Source organism: Coregonus lavaretus (genome assembly GCF_964263955.1).
Source record: "Coregonus lavaretus genome assembly, chromosome: 40".
In the NCBI taxonomy this organism is placed as follows: domain Eukaryota; kingdom Metazoa; phylum Chordata; class Actinopteri; order Salmoniformes; family Salmonidae; genus Coregonus; species Coregonus lavaretus.
Genome location: NC_140027.1, coordinates 4,101,363 through 4,123,690, shown reverse-complemented (window position 1 = coordinate 4,123,690; position 22,328 = coordinate 4,101,363). Strand labels below are relative to the sequence as shown.

General features: G+C 43.2%; 1 protein-coding gene across 1 annotated transcript; it reads right to left on the bottom strand.

Moving 5' to 3' along the window:
• Positions 1-3,440: 3,440 nt before the first annotated feature.
• LOC311113351 (dual specificity mitogen-activated protein kinase kinase 7-like) lies at positions 3,441-12,983 on the bottom strand (the record flags this gene model as incomplete). Its single annotated transcript, XM_084156565.1, has 11 exons — positions 3,441-4,340; positions 4,570-4,615; positions 4,778-4,920; positions 5,492-5,572; positions 5,809-5,988; positions 6,216-6,323; positions 6,464-6,583; positions 8,143-8,256; positions 8,653-8,719; positions 8,877-9,024; positions 12,917-12,983. 11 exons carry the CDS (start codon positions 12,981-12,983, stop codon positions 4,200-4,202), a joined length of 1,215 nt encoding a protein of 404 aa, XP_084012691.1. The 3' UTR covers positions 3,441-4,199.
• Between the last annotated feature and the right edge of the window lie 9,345 nt (positions 12,984-22,328).

Below are 22,328 nucleotides of genomic sequence, written 5' to 3'. Positions count from 1 at the left end.
ATCTAAAATCAATAGCAGTTACATTAGTGACAATAACATGCAATTGATATACTTACAGCATTGGACTAGCAACTCCCAAACTACAAAACCCCATTTAACCCACCCCACCCCAAAAACTACAACACGACGTCCCCTCCCCAACCCCAATACAATCCTTAAATAGTCAGCTCATTCAAAAACACGTCTCTCGCTCTACTCATTTTCCCTCTGGACTAGCTGAAGGCATGATTTCAACCGTACTAGGGAGAAGATCTCATATGGTCACCAACTCCAGTTTCATCACCATGTGTATCTCTATACAACACTGTTCTCTATACAGGAGGACTTCCTAACGTACAACAAGCTGACAGATTTGAATGACTGCATAGTGAAAATGATATTTGGTTTTACTTACATATGTGGCGATGACACACCCTCCCACCGCACCCCCAAGGTACAGCGCAGCAGCAGAAACTACTAATACATCCAAAATGGCACCCTATTCACTACATTGTGCACTACTTTTGAACAGGGTCTTATGAGCCCTGGTGAAAAGTAGTGCACTACATAGGGTGTGATTTCAGGGGGCACCCTACTAGAGTACATCTTTAACAGCGCTGGCTTTGCCACTGCCTGCTAAAAAAAACACACAAAGCCACTAAACGGCAGCCAACCAGCATCACTGTGGACATATTGTCTATAGCCTACATTTGGTGTGTGTATGTGTGGCAAGCCACCGCTGTCCTTGGCAATGGGTTAGGATTAGTATTCAAACTTTTTTCTTTTTTCTTATACATTTTACAAACACACACACTAACACCCAAGTCATTCGGTTTTGCACCCGACCCAAAAAAGTTCTTGCTGTTTTTAGAAAGGTGAAGAGCGGCAGTCACCTGTCGGTGTTCTCAAACACACGTACAACCCACTTGTGTGTGTGTGTGTGTTTGTAAAAGGACATCAGCAAAACAAAAGAGAAACAGTTGACAGTGGGAGACTGGGTCTGACACAGCACTGGACAGCCAAGACTGGAGGAATAGGGTGCACTTTGTAGTGATTTTGGACAACCCAAGGGTTAGAGAGCGTGTAAATTACAAGGGATAGTACTTATAGAAGTACATATAAAGTCAGTACTTTGTTTTAGCAAGTGGGCCAGGCAGCCTAGATTGTATAATAATGTCTATCATTACTACCTGATTGCCAACAGGAGAACCAAAATCAAAGAGCCATGGTTCAAAGTTTGTACGTGATGATTTGCGGAGCGGGAACAACAAACAGAATGTTGCAGACTGAAACATAACGCAAAAGAACCAACACTGTTCTCTATTCCACAACGATAAGAGAACCATGTCTATTCTACATCATCCCATTTCTATCTGCAACACTTCCAATCTCCTGAACTCTCCCAAGACTTGGTGATGGTGAGCAGTGGCCTATTACAGTACCGGGTTTACACAGTAAGTAGGTCTGTCTGGCTGAGTGGGCGTGATTGCTGTACCCAGGCTTTGTCAGAGTACAAGTCACTCCCTGTATTCTTCACACATGGGCATTGCTACCCCTAAAGCTCCCCCTCCCCCTATCCCTCACTAGCTTCAGAGAAACTCTGAATATATCGTAGTCATAGTAATCAATTAGAATATCAATAACAATAATAACTCTTGTATTTGTTTTCGTTGATGACACCTTTGGTGTGTAATGTCAAGGTCGGGATTGCAGGAGGCCCATGGACAGACAGACGGACAGGTAGACCGACCATTCTAATCAGGGTGACCCTGGACAACAATGTCCCCAAGGTCAGGGAGCAAAAGGTCAAGGTTGACAGGTCAGGACGGACAGACGGACACTCCTTCACTAATAACGACTAGACTTTGCGGTGCTGTAGTGTGATAATTGTGACTACAACATACCATTACGTTGTTAGATACATATGAGGTGTACATCTTGTGTGGATTAGTTTTGTGACGTTAACCTACGCTACTCATCTATGGGTTTAGCTCTCAGTCAGTGTTGTAACACCTTTCACCATCATCAGACTTGCTTTTCTGTATTTGGTAACTGTAAAGACATTGCATTATTTCACTTATTTGGTTTAAAAAGAAGAAAATATTTGTCCTTTGGGGGAAAATTATCAACAGCAGAGTGAAAAGCAAAAATTTAGCAGCAGTAGTAGCAATGTAATAAATAATTAAATATTTTTTTGAAAGATACAATAATGAATAGAAGAGCAAACAAACAAAACACAAATCCTAATTCACTCCCTAAAATCATAATTGGTATATTGGTGCAACACCATTGAAAGCTTTTACAATGTCCAGCTAGCTTCAGCATCTGATCCATAGCCTGGCTGCCTATGGCTGCCTATGGCTGAATGCAGGGCTCCAAACTCTCTCTCCTTCTTACATCTCTCCATTATCAAACACTCACTTCCCTGCTCAGTCACTCCTCCCTCACTAGCTCTAGGTGGCCCTTACCTTTGTCGCTTACCTCTCTTGACCTTCTGTCTCACTTTCATATCCTTCTCTTCCTCCGCTCCTTTTTGCCTCATCCTTTCATCCCAAATACTTTTTATCCAACTCTTTCCTCTCCTTGCCGCTCCCTAGCTCTTCTTCTGCACATATTCATAGTCGACGTTTCCAGTTCCCTCTCTCCATTTCTCTGACATACCGTTGATCTCCCTCTCCTATCGTCTGTGTCTAGCAGTGATTTGGCTTGGTGTGTGTTGGGGAAGTCTAGCCTGCTCCCAGATCTGTCTGTGCCGTCGTGCCAACTCGTAATGCTCAGGCTACAGGGGTAGTCTTCTCTACCTGGCTCTGGCCCTGCAGGAGGGGAGGCAACAGTCAGGAGCAACGAGAGGGCCTTGTGTGACACCCTCCACATTTGGTTTGACAAAACTGTGGAGCCTCTAAAAGACGGAACAGCAGAAAGAATGAAAGAAAGAAGAGAGAGGGTGAGTGGCTGAGTGCCATTGAGAAAGAGCAGAAAGCAGGAGGGTTGAAATGCTCCAGACAATATCTAATTGTATTATTTGACAAGGGCAAGCTCCTGTCTCTTGCCAAAAATAACTCACACCTCCCCTCAGTTATCCTCCAGACGGTTTTCTTTTCTAACACTCCTCTTCAACAATAAGCAACACTGCTTTGAACCTCATCTACCTGGCAGTACAGTTTCACCACAGCAGGTGGGGCCCGATTAAAGGCAGACTATTTTGTCCTCCTCCCCTCATCCTTTTCTCCTCCTTTGTGTCCCTCCATCTCTCCCACCTGTTATCCAGTTCCACTCAAAACCACCCTGAACTCAAAAAATAAATACAAAACACCTTTTCTACAGAGCTACGCATAACCCTACTTTTTTTTGTATTTTTCGCAGTTTTTCCAATTCAAAGCTGCTAGAACATGTACTTGTCCATATTCTCTTTAAGCATTTGAATCAAAGTTAATGTTTCGCTCATCTATTGTATTTTCAAAACTATGGTTAAAATCAGACAAACAAATACAGCGGGTCTAGTTTGTGTGTTAGAACTAGTGGGACAGCTATATGCCATCCAGAAAAGTCACACTTCCCCTTGTGTCTTCGCACACATACTCAAACTCACACACAACCTGTTGAAGAGTAAGTATAGAAATAATAATACCCGGCTGAATATTGCACTGAACCTTCCACCTCTGAGCCTAGCCATCACTGTGGATGAAACTGGGCCTCTGGGCTTGCCGTAGGGACTCTTACATTGTCTTAACACTACATGATGTAGCAGAAATCTGCTCCAGTGTGTATCGACTACTCTGTTGTCAGACCCCATAGCTATGACTAGGGCCTGAGCTGGAGCTGAACAAGATTATACAGGCGAGCGAGATATGACTAGTGAGTGAGTAGTATTTATGTATGTGTTTAACCATGTAAATGCAGTTACAGTATCACTACTGTACGTCAGTATCTAACGGATGGACAAGTGAGCATGCATTCTGGATACAGACTAACCTACAGTATGTTCTGAGGTGTTCACGATAATAATGTACGTGTGCTGATATGACTTCTTATGACGCCTAACTACAGTGTGAAGCACTACGCTCCCCCGTGTCTGTCTGTCCTGATCCAGAATCAATCCACCGAGCCAGTCTGTCTGTCTAGGGTTATAGGCCTACTCCGTGTCTCCAACTCTACGTCCCTCTCCGGGGTCTCCCGGCTGCAGGATCCAGTGGCTCCGGGGCGGGGCCAGTGGCTGGGGGCTACCTGCTGAAGAGCGAGTGGAGCTGGTGCTGGCTGTAACATTGGCTGCTGCGCGGTGACTCAGTGCGCTCCATCACTGCCTGGAACCAGCCCGACACGTCCACCTCCAGCACCTCATAGCGCCGAATGAAACTGTGCTCCTGGGGGAGGAGGGAGATGGGAGGGATAACAGTGAGAGGGAGTGGGGAGGGGGAAGAGCAGAAGAGAGGAGAGTTAGAACACTGCGTCCATTCCCTTTCTCTCTAATGTACAGATTTTTCTTTCTAATAAACATTTCATTCAGACAATATTATTCTCTTTCTGTCCCTTTCTTGTAATCCCAAATCACGATTTAGAGTGGTGGTGAATAGCTGGAGAGGAGAGACTTACGAGCAGCTTGTGGTATTTCGGCCTTTTTCTGTGATCCTTTGTGAGGCTGTGGAAAGAGGCAGTCAATGACGGAAAAATTAACATAGACAAAGCACGTGATATTACTTAGCAACTGTCCTTTCACTAGAGAATGGTTTTGAGAGCAGTAAGACCACAAAAATTAATAAACTATCTCAATGAGTCACAATGTGTGTGCGTTTTGTCTCACCAGTCTTTGACGAAGGACTGGAAGTCAAGGGAGAAGTCCATGCTGAGGGGGAGCGAGGGAGGGTCTTCCTGCAGCACTTTGGTCAGGACCTCAAAGTCTGTCTTGCAGTTCTTATAGGGGAACTGTCCTGTGGCCAGCTCCACCTGCAGGCCGAGACGACACATTACAGCGTTAATCGGCGTTAAAATAGAGAAAGTATGCTATTTGGAGCACCGGGCTGCTGATGTCGTTTTGTGTTTATACTTTTTCATAACGACAACAAGTTTGATGTTGGACGACAAAAGAAAATTCATGATGTCGCTACAAAAATTGTCTACAGACATGTCGATAGACTGACTGTAAACCAGCCTTTACACTCACAACGACAGGTCACTAAGACTAGTTATCAAACCTCTTCACTGTTTACTGGTTAGAAATCAACCCTTAGCCCCTAACCTAGACAGTATTTCATGCTCCCTTGTAGATGTGAAAAGCTGGATGGGTGTAAACAATATGGCAGAAAGTCCACCTAGACTACCAAAGGGCTTGATGGAGCAATTTATAACACTGCTTACACCCATCCTTTCAGATGGATGACGGGACATTGAGAAGTGTCAAAGTGTAGAAGGTAGGTAAAGCTCTCACCGCCAGGGCCACATACGAAGGCACAGGACTGACCAAAAGAAGTGCACTTCATAGGGAATAGGGTGTGATGTAGTAGTGTAGGTGTTTTACCAGAGAGATGCCCAGGCTCCAGACGTCTGCTCGGATGTCATAGTCAGGCTTGCTGGGATCTGGAGGGTCTATTCTCTCAGGCTGGGGACACGCAGAGAAACAGGCTTGGGTTAGGGGGAAACAGCATTTATTGTACCAATACACAGGGAAATTAAAAACATTTACAGAGAACAGCAGCATTCAGCATTTTTACAGAGTTATGAGCAACCCAGGTGGAGAAATAGTGGCGCTTTAGCATCAAAATGGCTGCCTTCACTTCGGTAGGTTAAACGTGGTAGGGTGTAATGGTGGTGTGTGTGTCCACCAAGGTGACTCACAGCCATGTAGGCAGCACAGCCGGCGCTGCGGGTCTTGGCCTTGGAGTCGACGAGGCGTCCGCTGATGCCAAAGTCACACAGCTTGATCTGGCCCTTGTTGTCCAGCAGGATGTTGGAGGGCTTCACGTCCCGGTGGATCACACCGTGTTTCTCCTTCAGGTACAGCAGAGCCGACACGATCTGTAGACACACAGCCGGTACACACTACTACATTGAAGAGAAGGTAAACAACACTTTATGGGATGGGGTCAATTCCACTTTTAACTAAATTCAGGAGATGAACTGATCAAATAGAATCCTAATTGAAAATGAAGGGCAATTTTTTATTCATCATTTGAGTTTCGGTTCAAAGCCTGAATTGAGGGTGTGAGAGAGCAAGAGATAATAGATGAGAGAGAGAGACTCACTGCCACGGTCATCTTGCCCAGGATGCGTTCAGGGATGGGTCCCTGTATCCTCTTCTTGAGTTTCTCAGCACACGTCCCCATCAGCTCCATGGCGATGAACACATCCGTCTGAGGACCAATCACAGTCACATAGCATTGGCATTTTAAACAGAAAAGTGAAACTGCTACAAGAAAGAAGCTATTTCTGTCAATCAGAATAAATGTGGTTTAAATGATGTGATATACTAAATTATCTGTGTGTGACTCACGTTGGTAACTATGGCGCCGTAGCACTGGATGATGTAAGGGCAGTCGTGGCTCTTCAGCACCACATCCAGATCCATCAGAATCCTCTTGTTCTCGTCCTTGTTTCCTGTCCGGCGCATTTGCTGGTGACACACACCCACAATAAATCAGTCATCAATATTCAACGTTGATATTTTAGTTGAGGGAAGAGAACTTCAAGCAACCGGATGGCACCACTAATTTACAACGCCGCCCACCCCACACAGCTGTCTGCACTTAACCATTGGCCAATCACATACTGCCGGTTTCCCGGACACAGATTAGGACTAATCCTAGACTAAAAAGGAGATTATCCATTGAAAGTGCTTCATAGTCCAATCTGTCTCTGGGTAACCATAGTAACCTACCTCATTCCAGAGTATCAGCTGTTTCCAGCAACTTACCCCCCCCCCCCCTCCTCATCCAAACCAAACCTATCCCCCCTCCCCCCTCATCCAAACCTATCCCCCCTCCCCCCTCATCCAAACCTATCCCCCCTCCCCCCTCATCCAAACCTATCCCCCCTGCCACCTCATCCAAACCTATCCCCCCTGCCACCTCATCCAAACCCATCCCCCCCACCTCATCCAAACCTATCCCCCTCTCCCACCTCATCCAAACCTATCCCCCCCTCTTACCTCATCCAAACCTATCCCCCCTCCCACCTCATCCAAATCTATCCCCCCCCTCCCACCTCATCCAAACCTATAATATATAATTTACAGCTCCAGTGTCTGCCATTATCCCTGTAGGCCATGTTGTTTGTGCTTGTAACCATGACTGTGTTCACCAAGGATAAGCAACCCCCATAGAGTAGTTGTGACTGACTTCCTAATAGTTAAACAGTTAAGCTAACCCCCATTTAATAGTGTTTAATTGAAACTGTGACGATACAATATAATTACTATCATTGTGTGAGGATAAACAATGGAAGGCAAAACCCAGAGAGAAACCAATAGAAAAAAGAACAGCGATACTGAACTGACAAACAGCCCAGGGCTGCCTCCAACAGTTATATCCTCTGGCCAAATCAGCTGCCATGGAATTATGTGTTCTGCCACAGTAGGAAAAACCAATGCTATGGCCTTAACCCAAATAGGCGGCTGTCGAACATCCACACAGCACTTGTATAACAGAATAGGCCTAATGTTTCGAGCTGCTGCCCTCTGGAAGGAGATTAAGGGTCCCACTGTTCAGCAAGAATAGGAGCAAGGCAAGTTTTATTCCATCAGGGTGTTGAACAGTGGGACATCGGACAGATGCAGACCCAATACACGGTCGGACAGCAGGCCGCAGAGACTTTGAATATGTGAAAATGTAAATGGATACTTGTGTAATAACTTTCCATTTTTCTGTACTGCATGTAATATATTGTGTTGTGTTTGTATGCGGACATCACAAAATGAATTTCCATGTAAACCGACAATAAAGTATATTGTATTGTAAGTGTCAAACTGCAACAAGACAATGCATCCTGGACAACAGAATCAGAGCGGAGGGACAGACTTTTCATCCTCAAGACATGAGGTGCTAGTAGTAAATACGAAGTGACCCCCTTCCATACAACAAAAAGCACTTCCAGACTGCCTGTTTAAATGCAATACATTACTATTACCGTTGTCTAAATGCCAACAAGCTGTGGTTGGAGTTGGACGAGGCTTACTTTGACGGCGATGACGTGGCCCGTCTTCTTGAAGCGCACTTTGAACACCTGACCACACGTGCCGCTGCCAATCTCCCCCTCGCTGATCAGGTCACTGACCTCAGCTGGGTACCGCTGAGGAGGGGGAACAGGTGACGAGTCACAACATGTCAATTACAAACAAACGGGGCACATGTAGCATGATGTACTACAGTACCCATAATGCTCTGTGTATGATATCCGGTTATAATAGTGTCCCGTCTCCTTGTCAATACAGCACATTATTTCAATGAGTAGAGAGAATTACAAAAATAAATCACTTCAGGCAATGATATTGCCGGGGCGGCAGGTAGCTTAGTGGTTAAGAGCGTTGTGCCAGTAACCGAAAGGTCGCTGGTTCTAATCCTCGAGCCGACTAGGTGAAAAATCTGTCCATGTGCCCTTGAGCAAGGCACTTAACCCTAATTGCTCCTGTAAGTCGCTCTGGATAAGAGCGTCTGCTAAATGACCAATTATGATATTGTCTCTTACCTGGCCGTCCATCTTCAGGTAGCCTGTCTGTTTCATGATCTCCTGCAGCTTCTGGTCTATCTCTGCACTAAGGGGACACGGCACAGACACGCAAAGGTTAGGTGTGTCATTTGACGTGCATGTGAGAATGAAAGCGTTTGACACTTTCTGCATGCCTTTCCAGAACACGAATGCTCTGTGTGCATGTGTATACATTTGTGTGCGTGCATGCGTGTTTGTCGTACTTCTCCAGGCTCTTCACCAGGCCATACTGCGGCGGGGGCAGGTTGAGCATGTGTCGCGGGCGGCTGGGGTAGGAGTGGTGCTGGGGCGAGCTCTCAGAGGACGAGGAGCGACTCCCCCCTCTGTCGTTAGCCAGGGGCAGCTGGAGAGCTGGGGGGAGGAGGAGAGGATTATAAAGAAGGGAGGGTAAAAGAAGAAGACTGTGGCTGTCCTTTATTAGTCTGGGTGCTAGTCTGTTTTAGCCCGTTTCTGCTTTAGGAAACTTGTCGTTGTCAGAAACAGACAGGCTAGTGTTACTATAATCAATGATACTCTTTCCTCATCGCTCTTCTTTATGACCATTGATCTTACAGCATTGAATAGAGGGCAGCGTTGTAGTGGAAATCTATCTAGCTCTTTGACCCGACAGTGACACAGAGAAAGACCTAAGGAAAGGAAGCCAAATAGCATTGGAGCACTGGGATTCTATTAACTCCCTGTCACTGACGAGCTATTCAAAACACACTGACAGTTACAGGTCTACAGTGCATTCGGAAAGTGTTCAGACCCCTTGACCTTTTCCACATTTTGTTATAATAATAATAAATAATAATATGCCATTTAGCAGACGCTTTTATCCAAAGCGACTTACAGTCGTGCGTGCATACATTTTTTTTTGTGTATGGGTGGTCCCGGGGATCGAACCCACTACCTTGGCGTTACAAGCGCCGTGCTCTACCAGCTGAGCTACAGAGGACCACATGTTATAGCTTTATTCTAAAATTGATTAAATTATTATTTTTCCTTCATCAATCTACACACAATACCCCATAATGACAAAGTGAAAACTGGTTTTTAGAAATGTATTAAAAATTTAAAACAGAAATACCTTATTCACTTAAGTATTCAGACCCTTTGCTATGAGACTCGAAATTGAGCTCAGGTGCATCCTGTTTCCATTGATCATCCTTGAGATGTTTCTACAACTTGATTGGAGTCCACCTGTGGTAAATTCAATTGATTGGAAATGATTTGAAAAGGCACACACCTGTCTATATAAAAAGGTCCCACAGTTGACAGTGCATGTCAGAGCAAAAACCAAGTAATGAGGTCGAAGGAATTGTCCGCAGAGCTCCGAGACAGGATTGTGTCGATGCACAGATTTGGGGAAGGGTACCAAAAAATGTCTGCAGCATTGAAGGTCCCCAAGAACACAGTGGCCTCCATCATTCTTAAATGGAAGAAGTTTGAAACCACCAAGACTCTACCTAGAGCTGGCTGCCTGGCCAAACTGAGCAATCAGTGGAGAAGGGCCTTGGTCAGGGAGGTGACCAAGAACCCGATGGTCACTCTGACAGAGTTCCAGAGTTCCTCTGTGGAGATGGGAGAACCTTCCAGAAGGACAACCATCTCTGCAGCACTCCACCAATCAGGACTTTATTGTAGAGTGGCCAGACGGAAGCCACTCCTCAGTAAAAAGGCACCTAAAGGACTCACAAACCATGAGAAACAAGATTCTCTGGTCTGATGAAACCAAGATTGAACTCTTTGGCCTGAATGCCAAGTGTCATGTCTGGAGGAAACCTAGCACCATCCCAACGGTGAAGCATGAAGGTGGCAGCATCATGCTGTGGGGATGTTTTTCAGCGGCAGGGACACTAGTCAGGATTGAGGGAAAGATGAACGGAGCAAAGTACAGAGAGATCCTTGATGAAAACCTGCTCCAGAGCTCTCAGGACCTCAGACTGTGGCGAAGGTTCACCTTCCAATGGGACAACAACCCAGTGGCCCAGCCAGAGCCCGGACTTGAACCCGATATAACATCTCTGGAGAGACCTGAAAATAGCTTTGCAGCGACGCTCCCATCCAACCTAACAGAGCTTGAAAGGATCTGCAGAGAAGAATGGTAGAAACTCCCCAAATACAGGTGTGCCAAGCTTGTTGTGTCATACCCAAGAAGACTCAAGGCTGTAATCGCTGCCAAAGGTGCTTCAGCAAAGTACTGAGTAAATTGTCTGAATACTTATGTAAACTGTGATATTTTTGTTTTTTTATTATTATTTATAAATATTTCTAAAAACCTGTTTTTGCTTTGTCATCATGGGGTACTGTGTGTAGATTGATGAAGAAAAAAACTATTATAAATTTTGGAATAAGTCTGTAACGTAACAAAATGTGGAAAAAGTGAAGGGGTCTGAATACTTTCCGAATGCACTGTATATTTTGGCTTTTAACAATTCGGTGTCATTCTACTTCATGGTCTCACCTATTGCCTCTCAGTTTGTACACATTGTGTGTGCATCCCCTATGGGCCCTGGTCAAAAGCAGTGCAGTATAAGGGGAGAAAAGGGTACCATTTGGGACTCCCCCATGTTTCTATTTAGACTTCGAAAGGAGTGAATGAAAGCAGTCCATGCTCAATTTGACCTTGACGGACAGAGAGCAGGCCAGTGTAAGTAGAAGGATATCAGTTCAGTCTCCAACAGAGGTTGGCTGTGAATGTCTATAGACCACAATACGAACACGTCGACAAGACATTCCTCAAGTATTAACAATAGCAAGACAACCCGTAGCCTGTATATTAGCAAAGCATAGGTAAACAACTTCAATTGAACTTTAAGGCTTGCTTAGTCAATCTATTTTTACTACTTCATTTGACACAAAGGCAAAAAGTGTTATTGTTCAAGGAGACGGCACTTCACAGGCAGATAGACAGGGTGAGCACTGAGCAGTGGAGACCAGCTACGAGAGTAGTGTTAGCTTTGACCCGCCATGCAAACAGACCATGCGTTCAGACTGCTGCTCAGTCAGTAGCTAGCTAGCAGCACCAAACGGAGTGGACCCTCTGCTGTATAACATTGGAGCTTTCTCAGTGAACTCTGACCTCTGTGAGACCACCCTGAAAAGGATATTGAGAGGACTCCAAATTGTCAGTGGGCAAACGTACAAAATCAGCAGGGGCTCAAATACTTTTTTCCCCTCACTGTAGCCCTGGACTATATAGACCTAGACAGATCCAGGCAAGAGATGCACGTCTCTTCACACTGTCAACCTCTTTCATTTGGAAAAATATTATGTTCTATTTAATTCTGATATATTACACTGTTTTAAAAAAAACTATAAATAGGTGTGTCTTGGCTGTGATAAGGGCTCGGGAAATAAGAGCGTCTTGTTAGCTAAATTAACAATACAAGGTTATGCCATTACACAGACCTAGGCTGCTACAATTAAGCGCCTGCTGAGGTTACTGCCTTTTTGGAGATTGTGGTCCATGATATGATATAACCTGTTGATATTATGGTTTCAATAAATCCTCCTCTTCAGTTCTCTGGAACATAAACATTTTCCTGGAAGGGATGGGCCGTTCTCGGCCCATCCCTTCCAGGAAAATGTTTATGTTCCAGAGAACTGAAGAGGAGGATTCAGTTCCAGAGAACCTACGTGGGCATAGGTTCTTCTTATTTTATCTTAAAGGGACATATCTATAACTACCCCCTGACAGGTAAATCACTGACAATCAAGGGAGTTTCATCACCTAAAATAATAAAACAATGATCAGCCTAAGAATGAAAAGATTAGCGACCATGTGAGTCTCTGGGTTGCTATCTATGTGCAGTAGTTCTCTTGCTTATTAAAACTGATCTCAGGTCAGCTGGTAGCAGGGTCTTAGCCTGAAAGTCTATGTGCAGTGGTTCTCCTGGTGCTGTCTCAGGTCCAGTTTGCGTTGGAAGCCGAAGAGGCAGCACGGTCAGTAGCAGGGTTGGTTGCCACTGTGCTGACGGCTGCGAGTGATGAGTTATTTTTATTTTTATTTTTTTATTTTTTTTTTTTTTTTACTTTTCAAAAAGCCCTTTATTTTTTGAACACATGACAATTCATCATGTCATACAAAAGTCATTAGAATCTAACATAATTGTACATGAAGTTAACCACAAGCTTATCGTAGGCTGATGTGTAAGTTGGAAGTATAAAAACAATTGCTATTATCCATGACCATTCAGGTATAAGTAACCAGATGGAATTCAACCTCCTTTGTTCAGCAGAAGTCACTGTTTCCCATTGCCGTTAATGGGCAGTTTCTTGTAGGCGTCAGAGTCTAGGAATGCCTTGATTTTGGGACGGGCAGACATCTTCTCGACAAAACTCTTCCTGTGTAATATATATATATATATATATATATGTGTGTGTGTGTGTGTGTGTGTGTGTGTGTGTGTGTGTATGTATATATATATATATATATATATATATATATATATATATATATATATATATATATATATATATATATATATATACGTGTTTGTTTTGGGCTTCGTCCCCATCGTTGTTCATGACGTACCTTGTGTTGGGTGGAGAAAATAAAGCCCCTACTACGTATTCCTTCGCCTGTCTTCAAATCCTTATACAATGTGACAATTACATTGGATTTGAAAATCATGTGAACTAGAATGTTAGATACAGTGCATTCGGAAAGTGTTCAGGCCCATTTACATTTTCTTAGGTTACAGCCTTATTCTAAAATTGATTAAATACTTTTTTCCTCATCAATCTACACAAAATACCCCATAATGACAAAGCAAAAACAGGTTTTTAGACATTTTTGCAAATGTATTAAAAATAAAAAACTGAAATACCCTATTTACATAAGTATGAGACTCGAAATTGAGCTCAGGTGCATCCTGTTTCCATTGATCATCCTTGAGATGTTTCTATAACTTGATTGGAGTCCACCTGTGGTAACTTCAATTGATTGGACATGATTTGGAAAGGCACACACCTGTCCATATAAGGTCCCACAGTTGACAGTGCATGTCAGAGCAAAAACCAAGCCGGTAGGTCCAACGAATTGTCCGTAGAGCTCCGAGACTGGATTGTGTCGAGGCACAGATCTGGGGAAGGGTGCCAAAACATTTCTGCAGCATTGAAGGACCCTTACGGTGAAGCATGGTGGTGGAAGCATCATGCTGTGGGGATGTTTTTCAGTGGCAGGGACTGGGAGACTAGTCAAGATCGAGGGAAAGATGAACGGAGCAAAGTACAGAGAGATCCTTGATGAAGACCTGCTCCAGAGCGCTCAGGACCTCAGACTGGGGCAAAGGTTCACCTTCCAACAGTACAACGACCCTAAGCACACAGCCAAGACAACGCAGGAGTGGCTTCGGGACATGTCTCTGAATGTCCTTGAGTGGCCCAGCCAGAGCCTGGATTTGAACCCGATCAAACATTTCTGTAGAGAACTGAAAATAGCTGTGCAGCGACGCTCCCCATCCAACCTGACAGAGCTTGAGAGGATCTGCAGAGAAGAAATTGAGAAACTCCCCAAATACATGTGTGCCAAGCTTGTAGCATCATACCCAAGAATACTCTTGGCTGTAATTGCTGCCAAAGGTGTTTCAACAAAGTACTGAGTAAAGGGTCTGAATATTTCCGTTTTTTAGTTGTAATAAATGTGTTAAAATTACAACAACAAAAATTGCATTGTCATTATGGGATATTGTGTGTAGATTGATGAGGGAAAAAAACTATTCAATCCATTTTAGAATAAGGCTGTAATGTAACAAAATGTGGAAAAAGTCAAGGGGTCTGAATACTTTCCGAATGCACTGTATTCCAACACACATGATGAGTGAGGCCCATCCCTTCCAGGAAAATGTTTATGTTCCAGAGAACTGAAGAGGAGGATTCAGTTCCAGAGAACCTACGTGGGCATAGGTTCTTCTTATTTTATCTTAAAGGGACATATCTATAACTACCCCCTGACAGGTAAATCACTGACAATCAAGGGAGTTTCATCACCTAAAATAATAAAACAATGATCAGCCTAAGAATGAAAAGATTAGCGACCATGTGAGTCTCTGGGTTGCTATCTATGTGCAGTAGTTCTCTTGCTTATTAAAACTGATCTCAGGTCAGCTGGTAGCAGGGTCTTAGCCTGAAAGTCTATGTGCAGTGGTTCTCCTGGTGCTGTCTCAGGTCCAGTTTGCGTTGGAAGCCGAAGAGGCAGCACGGTCAGTAGCAGGGTTGGTTGCCACTGTGCTGACGGCTGCGAGTGATGACGTTGGAGCTCTGGCTGAAGGCTTTGCCACACACCTGGCATGCATGGGGCTTCTCACCTGGGATAAAAGGGCAGAGGGGACATACTGTATTAAAGGGGAAGTTCACTATTTTTACTAAGTTAAAGGGGCAGTGCAGTCAGAAATGTGATTGACCTGTTTTCCCCCATGATATTTCCACACTATGAGGTCGAAATAACACACTGAAATCGTGAAAAATTATGATAATGCCCTTCTAGTGTAAGAGCTTTTTGTAAAGAAAACTGCTGGAATTTCAGCCTGTTCAGGTGGGATGGAGTTTCTGTCCCACAGTATGACATCACAATCTGATCTGATTATTCTGACCAATGACCAGTCACCTCATATGCATCCTCCTACGTTGAAGGGGTAAGCGGGGTAGGCTCTAGAGCTGTGGTGTCAAACTCATTTTGCCCCAAAGGCAGCATTCGATCTTCAACAAGGTCCGGAGGGCCGCACTGAAAATTGGTTAAATTTGAGTTTGGGGAATTTTCCATGATCCCTGACTGTCTAGCTTTCATTTCGGTGATTATTAGCAAGCTAGACACAGTCAAGAAAAGAAAGTATGAATGTATATATTGTCATTTCTACACAGTTTCAATTTGGTTTTAGTCATTTGAAAGTATATTGAGTCTCAGAGAAATAAATTATAAAAAATATTTGGAGTTATTTTCATTAAATAAACAAATACAGTGATTTATTAGACATACAGTAATGATTTAAAAATTAAATAAAAAAGACAAGCAAAAACTAAAACGCTTTTATTATGGAAGTGGTCCGATGAAGCAGATGCTAAGCTACAGGACTGTTTTGCTCGCACAGACTGGAATATGTTCCGGGATTCATCCAATGGCATTGAGGAGTATACCACATCAGTCACCTGCTTCATTAATAAGTGCATCGACGACGACGTCCCCACAGTGACCGTACGTACATATCCCAACCAGAAGCCATGGATTACAGGCAACATCTGTACTGAGCTAAAGGCTAGTGCTGCCGCTTTCAAGGAGCGAGATACTAATCCGGACGTTTATAAGAAATCCCGCTACGCCCTCCAAAGAACCATCAAACAGGCAAAGAGTCAATACAAGACTAAGATCGAATCCTACTACACCGGCTCTGACGCCCGTCGGATGTGGTAGGGCTTGCAAACTATCACGTATTACAAAGGGAAACCCAGCCGCGAACTGCCTTCTATGCTCGCTTTGAGGCAAGCAACACTGAACCATGCATGAAAGCACCAGCTGTTCCGGACGACTGTGTGATCACGCTCTCCACAGCCGATGTACAGTATCTCACAAAAGTGAGTACACCCCTCACATTTTTGTAAATATTTCATTATATCTTTTCATGTGAAAACACTGAAGAAATGACACTTTGCTACAATGTAAAGTAGTGAGTGTACAGCTTGTATAACAGTGTACATTTGCTGTCCCCTCAAAATAACTCAACACAGCCATTAATGTCTAAACCACTGGCAACAAAAGTGAGTACACCCCTATGTGAAAATGTCCAAATTGGGCCCAATTAGCCATTTTCCCTCCCCGGTGTCATGTGACTCGTTATGTTACAAGGTCTCAGGTGTGAATGGGGAGCAGGTGTGTTAAATTTGGTGTCATCGCTCTCACACTCCCTCATACTGGTCACTGGAAGTTCAACATGGCACCTCATGGCAAAGAACTCTCTGAGGATCTGAAAAAAATAAGTGTTGCTCTACATAAAGATGGCCTGGGCTATAAGAAGATTGCCAAGATCCTGAAACTGAGCTGCAGCACAGTGGCCAAGACCATACAGCAGTTTAACAGGACAGGTTCCACTCAGAACAGGCCTCGCCATGGTCGACCAAAGAAGTTGAGTGCACGTGCTTAGCGTCATATCCAGAGGTTGTCTTTGGGAAATAGACGTATGAGTGCTGCCAGCATTGCTGCAGAGGTTGAAGGGGTGGGGGGTCAGCCTGTCAGTGCTCAGACCATACGCCGCACACTGCATCAAATTGGTCTGCATGGCTGTCGTCCCAGAAGGAAGCCTCTTCTAAAGATGATGCACAAGAAAGCCCGCAAACAGTTTGCTGAAGACAAGCAGACGAAGGACATGGATTACTGGAACCATGTCCTGTGGTCTGATGAGACCAAGATAAACTTATTTGGTTCAGATGTTGTCAAGCGTGTGTGGCGGCAACCAGGTGAGGAGTACAAAGACAAATGTGTCTTGCCTACAGTTAAGCATGGTGGTGGGAGTGTCATGGTCTGGGGCTGCATGAGTGCTGCCGGCACTGGGGAGCTACAGTTCATTGAGGGAGCCGTGAATGCCAACATGTACTGTGACATACTGAGCAGAGCATGATCCCCTCCCTTCGGAGAGTGGGCCGCAGGGCAGTATTACAACATGATAACGACCTCAAACACATCTCCAAGACGACCACTGCCTTGCTAAAGAAGCTGAGGGTAAAGGTGATGGACTGGCCAAGCATGTCTCCAGACCTAAACCCTATTGAGCATCTGTGGGGCGGAGGAGTGCAAGGTCTCTAACATCCACCAGCTCCGTGATGTCGTCATGGAGGAGTGGAAGAGGACACCAGTGGCAACCTGTGATGCTCTGGTGAACTCCATGCCCAAGAGGGTTAAGGCAGTGCTGGGAAATGATGGTGGCCACACAAAATATTGACACTTTGGGCCCAATTTGGACATTTTCACTTAGGGGTGTACTCACTTTTGTTGCCAGCGATTTAGACATTAATGGCTGTGTGTTGTGTTATTTTGAGGGGACAGCAAATGGTCGTCGGGTGAGGGTGAGGTCGTCGGGTAGGCTTGGCTTGGGTAAGCTTGGCTTGGCTTTATACATAGTTTGGGCTTTGTCGAGTCAGGCTTAAACTATGTATTTAGATTGTAATTAGGTATTGTAGTTAGGTATTGTAGGTAGTTATCGTGGGTTGTTGTATGTAATTATTGTAGGTTAGCATTTTATTCGGCTGAGCCCGGTGTAGCACGAAGCTAGCTGGCTAACCCACTACCTAGCGGGTAGCTACTGGCAACTATTAGCAACGGTATAGTTGTTTCACGCCTGAGAGTGCCTGTAATTACGCCAGCTGGCTGCCTACAATAATTACAAAAGATGAACGGGGCAAAGTACAGAGAGATCCTTGATGAAAACCTGCTCCAGGGCGCTCAGGACCTCAGACAGGGGCAAAGGTTCACCTTCCAACAGTACAACGACCCTAAGCACACAGCCAAAACAACACAGGAGTGGCTTCGGGACAAGTCTCTGAATGTCCTTGAGTGGCCCAGCCAGAGCCTGGATTTGAACCTAATCAAACATTTCTGTAGAGACCTGAAAATAGCTGTGCAGCGACGCTCCCCATCCAACCTGACAGAGATTGAGAGGATCTGCAGAGAAGAAAGGGAGAAACTCCCCAAATACAGGTGTGCCAAGCTTGTAGCGTCATACCCAATAATACTCAAGGCTGTAATTGCTGCCAAAGGTGTTTCAACAAAGTACTGAGTAAAGGGTCTGAATCCTTATTTAAATCTGATATTTCCGTTTTTTTGTTGTAATAAATTTGCTACAATTACAACAAAAAATTGCTTTGTCATTATGGGATATTGTGTGTAGATTGATGAGGGGGAAAAAATGATTTAATCCATTTTAGAATAAGGCTGTAATGTAACAAAATGTGAAAAAAGTCAAGAGGTCTGAATACTTTCCGAATGCACTGTAAATGCACTGTTTTCCAACACACATGATGAGTGATGATGAATTGAATCAAGTGTGTTAGTGCTAGGACAAAAACAAAAATGTGCACCCCTTTGGGTCCCTAGGACCAGGATTGAGAAACAGTAGATTAATGCATCAAAATGAATGAACAACACTCCAGGAAACTACTTTCACACCGCCTGGCTCTGTCCACCCACCCTACAGTTCTGGAAAGAAACCATACACAAACTAATCCACCCTTTTGGGTCACAGCATTCCTCTCTCCCCATCATTCTGCCTTCTTGGAGATCATCAGTCCATTTTAATTGCCTTAAATATCGCCAAGAAAACAATATTACTCAACTACGAAAACAGAAACGAACAGTCTATTTTGTCAACGAGTTAACCTTCTCACACCAAAGACAAAATTCAAACCTTCAACAAAATCTGGACCCCACACCTCAACTTCTTGCAGCTACCACTGAGCTGATTGTCACGAGAATTTCTATCTCTAATTAATCAAACTTAATGCTCTGAATAATTCCCAGAGGGTGTAAGGCTCTGGTTTAATCATGAATTAAACAAAGGTCCACAACCAGCAAGAATGATCTGTATGTTTAATCATGGAGAGCTCTACCGCCAAAAAACACAGCTTTTATACTTCACACAAAGGCACTTTGCTCCGCCCACCTTTAGGAGGCCTTTAACCAGTTTCTCAGTCCCCTTCATCCTGGAATGTTTGTCTCAGCAGTTTCTAACTCACCCCCTCTGTTAGTGGGTTTATAATGATAACCCTAACACAGTTCACACAGTCATCATCAGTATTGGGGTTAACAATTTTAGTCATAATCATAATTCCTCTATCACTGATCCCACCCTAGTGTTTCCTCTACCACCCAAGTTGCTATTACTATTTATTTGTATACATTATATGGAGCAGCAGTTGAAAGGTATAATGTTTGATAGTAACCAGCCACAATAGGGACGCCCCTCAGGGGAAACAACATCTTTGATACAGCAATGCCCTCAGGTAAAAGGAGACCAATCTGGCCCAAATATTATGGTAAACATATAGGGGAAGGAAATTCCTATGTTGGTAGATACAGATGCTTAAACACTTTTGGGATTTCATGTTCCCTGGTAATACATTTTGAAACAAAACCCCTGTCCTATTCCATAGGACCAATGAATGTTGAAAATGATTTTCTGTATTCACCCACAAAACCGTGTAACTGTTTAGGTAGAGATTTGTTAACTAAACTTAATGCTACAATGTATTGTATTCCAGGTGGAGTTTTCGTTGATATCCCAAACGATGAGATATTAAAACAATGAGTATACAGGCAAATTGAACCACTCCCCCAGGAGGAGTGGGGGTCTGACACTGTTTCCCAGTCTATCCTGTCTCAGGAGCCAGACTCATTATGGACAAAACACTGCAATAACAGTAGACTGATAGGCAGTGCTAGCCCAGTTATAATACATTTTGATTCCTGAAAGAAACTCTAGTGTTGACAGCTACCTTTTAAAAAGGAAGCTCCCTCCAAAGTTTATCTCTCCCGTTCTGAATTGGCCGATGTATTTTATCATTCCGGCGCAATACATATTAATCTCAAAATAATAGACATTTAATGAGTGTGAAGCAGAAAGTGAATATCCAACAGAAATTGGTAATTAATATTAAGAGGAACATTGTTAAGGTAGACTAAAATGCAAACAATGCCTTCCAATAAGGATACATGTTTGTTTTGTTTGTTTTTAAACCTTACAATAGGGGTAAAAGCAGAACATTGTTTGAGGGTGATCCCCACCCACCCTCACTCTCTCTGTCAGCGCTACCCTATAAAAGTGCAACCAGGTATTGAGTGTAAGGGGGCAATTACTTTTTCACACAGGGGAATTGGGTGTTGCATAACTTTGTTCAGAAAATAAGTAAAATAAGTATACCTTTTTTTGTTATTTGTAACCTCAGGTTCCCTTTGTATAATATCAGGTTTTGGTTGAAGATCTGATAACATTCAGTATCAAAAATATGCAAAAGTAGAGAAAATCAGAAAGGGGGCAAATACTTTTTCACAACACTGTATATTAGTTTGTTTTGTTTGGTGTATTTGTTAGAAATAAAAATAAAAAATACAATTTAACCTCACAGTTAGGGTTGAGGTTAGGGTAAGGTTTAAAATCAGATTTTCAATAGAGAAAACAGGAGGGGTTTATCACTTTGTGGCTGTGGTAACTAGTGACGACCGTTAGAAAGCACTATTTGGTCATTTAAATGAAAAGGCACCTGCAAAATATTTATTTGTATCTATTTTGTTGTGCTGTTACATTTGTATCGTTGTTTCATGTCCAATGTGTTGTTACATATCATTTGAGCTGCGTGTCATTTCACATTGCCTGTAAGAAACATGATGAGCACATTTACGTGACAGTAGGTCTAATATTAGGCAACATGTTTAAATCTGTAAAAACATTTCCCCCCCAAACATTTTCCCCACAGTTCTGCATTTTGGCCATCTATTTTGCCAACATCAATCTGTTAAATCACATTGTTAAAATGTTTTCATTCCGTTACAATTGTAACAGTCCTGGCTGAGACACATATGCTTTGTGGTTACAATGTAGCCTAGCTGAGTCTGTATGCACCTATGTGCAAAATGAAAAACCACAGGATGTTTGTACCTCTATAAAACAGCTCTGCTTTGCTTGGTAAACAATATCGACCAAGTGAACAAATTCTACCCTCATTGCATCAATTATGTATGCTGCTGAGACAAGTTTGAAACATTTTCATGGTGGCACACTGACCAAAGATCACATTTGTTTTCAAATACTGTAAAACTATTTGGTGGAATGTGCTTTGAAAAATAAATGACATGTTGTCTTGAATACAATGTTAATTTGCTTTGGCTCTAGTGTTCCATAGGCCTTCATCTGCATTTGAAACCAACCCAAGCATCACTCAGATCTTCTCCCTAAATCCCCTTTCCCCTCCATGTCTCACTCACTCAATTGTGTTCTACCACTCCCTCTACGGTGTGTGGGAAAGTGTTCAAGTGCTCTTCAAACCTGTCCATCCACCTGCTAATCTAATTTCACCAGAGGTCTGACATGAAGAAACATGCCTTCATTCACACAGGTGAGTCAACATGTATTCTATTGGAATAGAGATCTTTATCATGGTCACAGTCAAAATGTGTTAATCATTTTCAATAAGGCCATACCATACCAAGATTATTATAGTAAAGGAAAACTCAAACTAAAATTCAAATAAAATTGGAAAAACAATTTAGTAAACTGAAATAAAGATAATAAATGAAAAACATTTGAAAAACTAAACCTATTCTGAAACTATTATCTTTCACTGCAAAACAAAATCAAATATAATAAAAACCATCATAAATTATGTTTCGTTTTTTTTCTTCTAAACTTGAGACAAAAATCTAATGGGGTTTTCAAGCTTCTGAATCTGGCAGGTAAATGCTGTCAGTAGATGCAGATGTTTCAAATAGGCCTAGCTATCACTACCCACTGGGCACAGATGTCAGTTCAACGTCTACTTTTGATTTACATTTGGTTGAGTTTTCAACAAAGAATTTCACGCTGTCATTGGATTTGGGTTAAAAGTTAGGTGAAAAAAAGACACAATTCTCTTAAGTTTATGACTTTTTGCAAATCCAATCAGATTTCCAAATTGATTCAACAACTTCACAT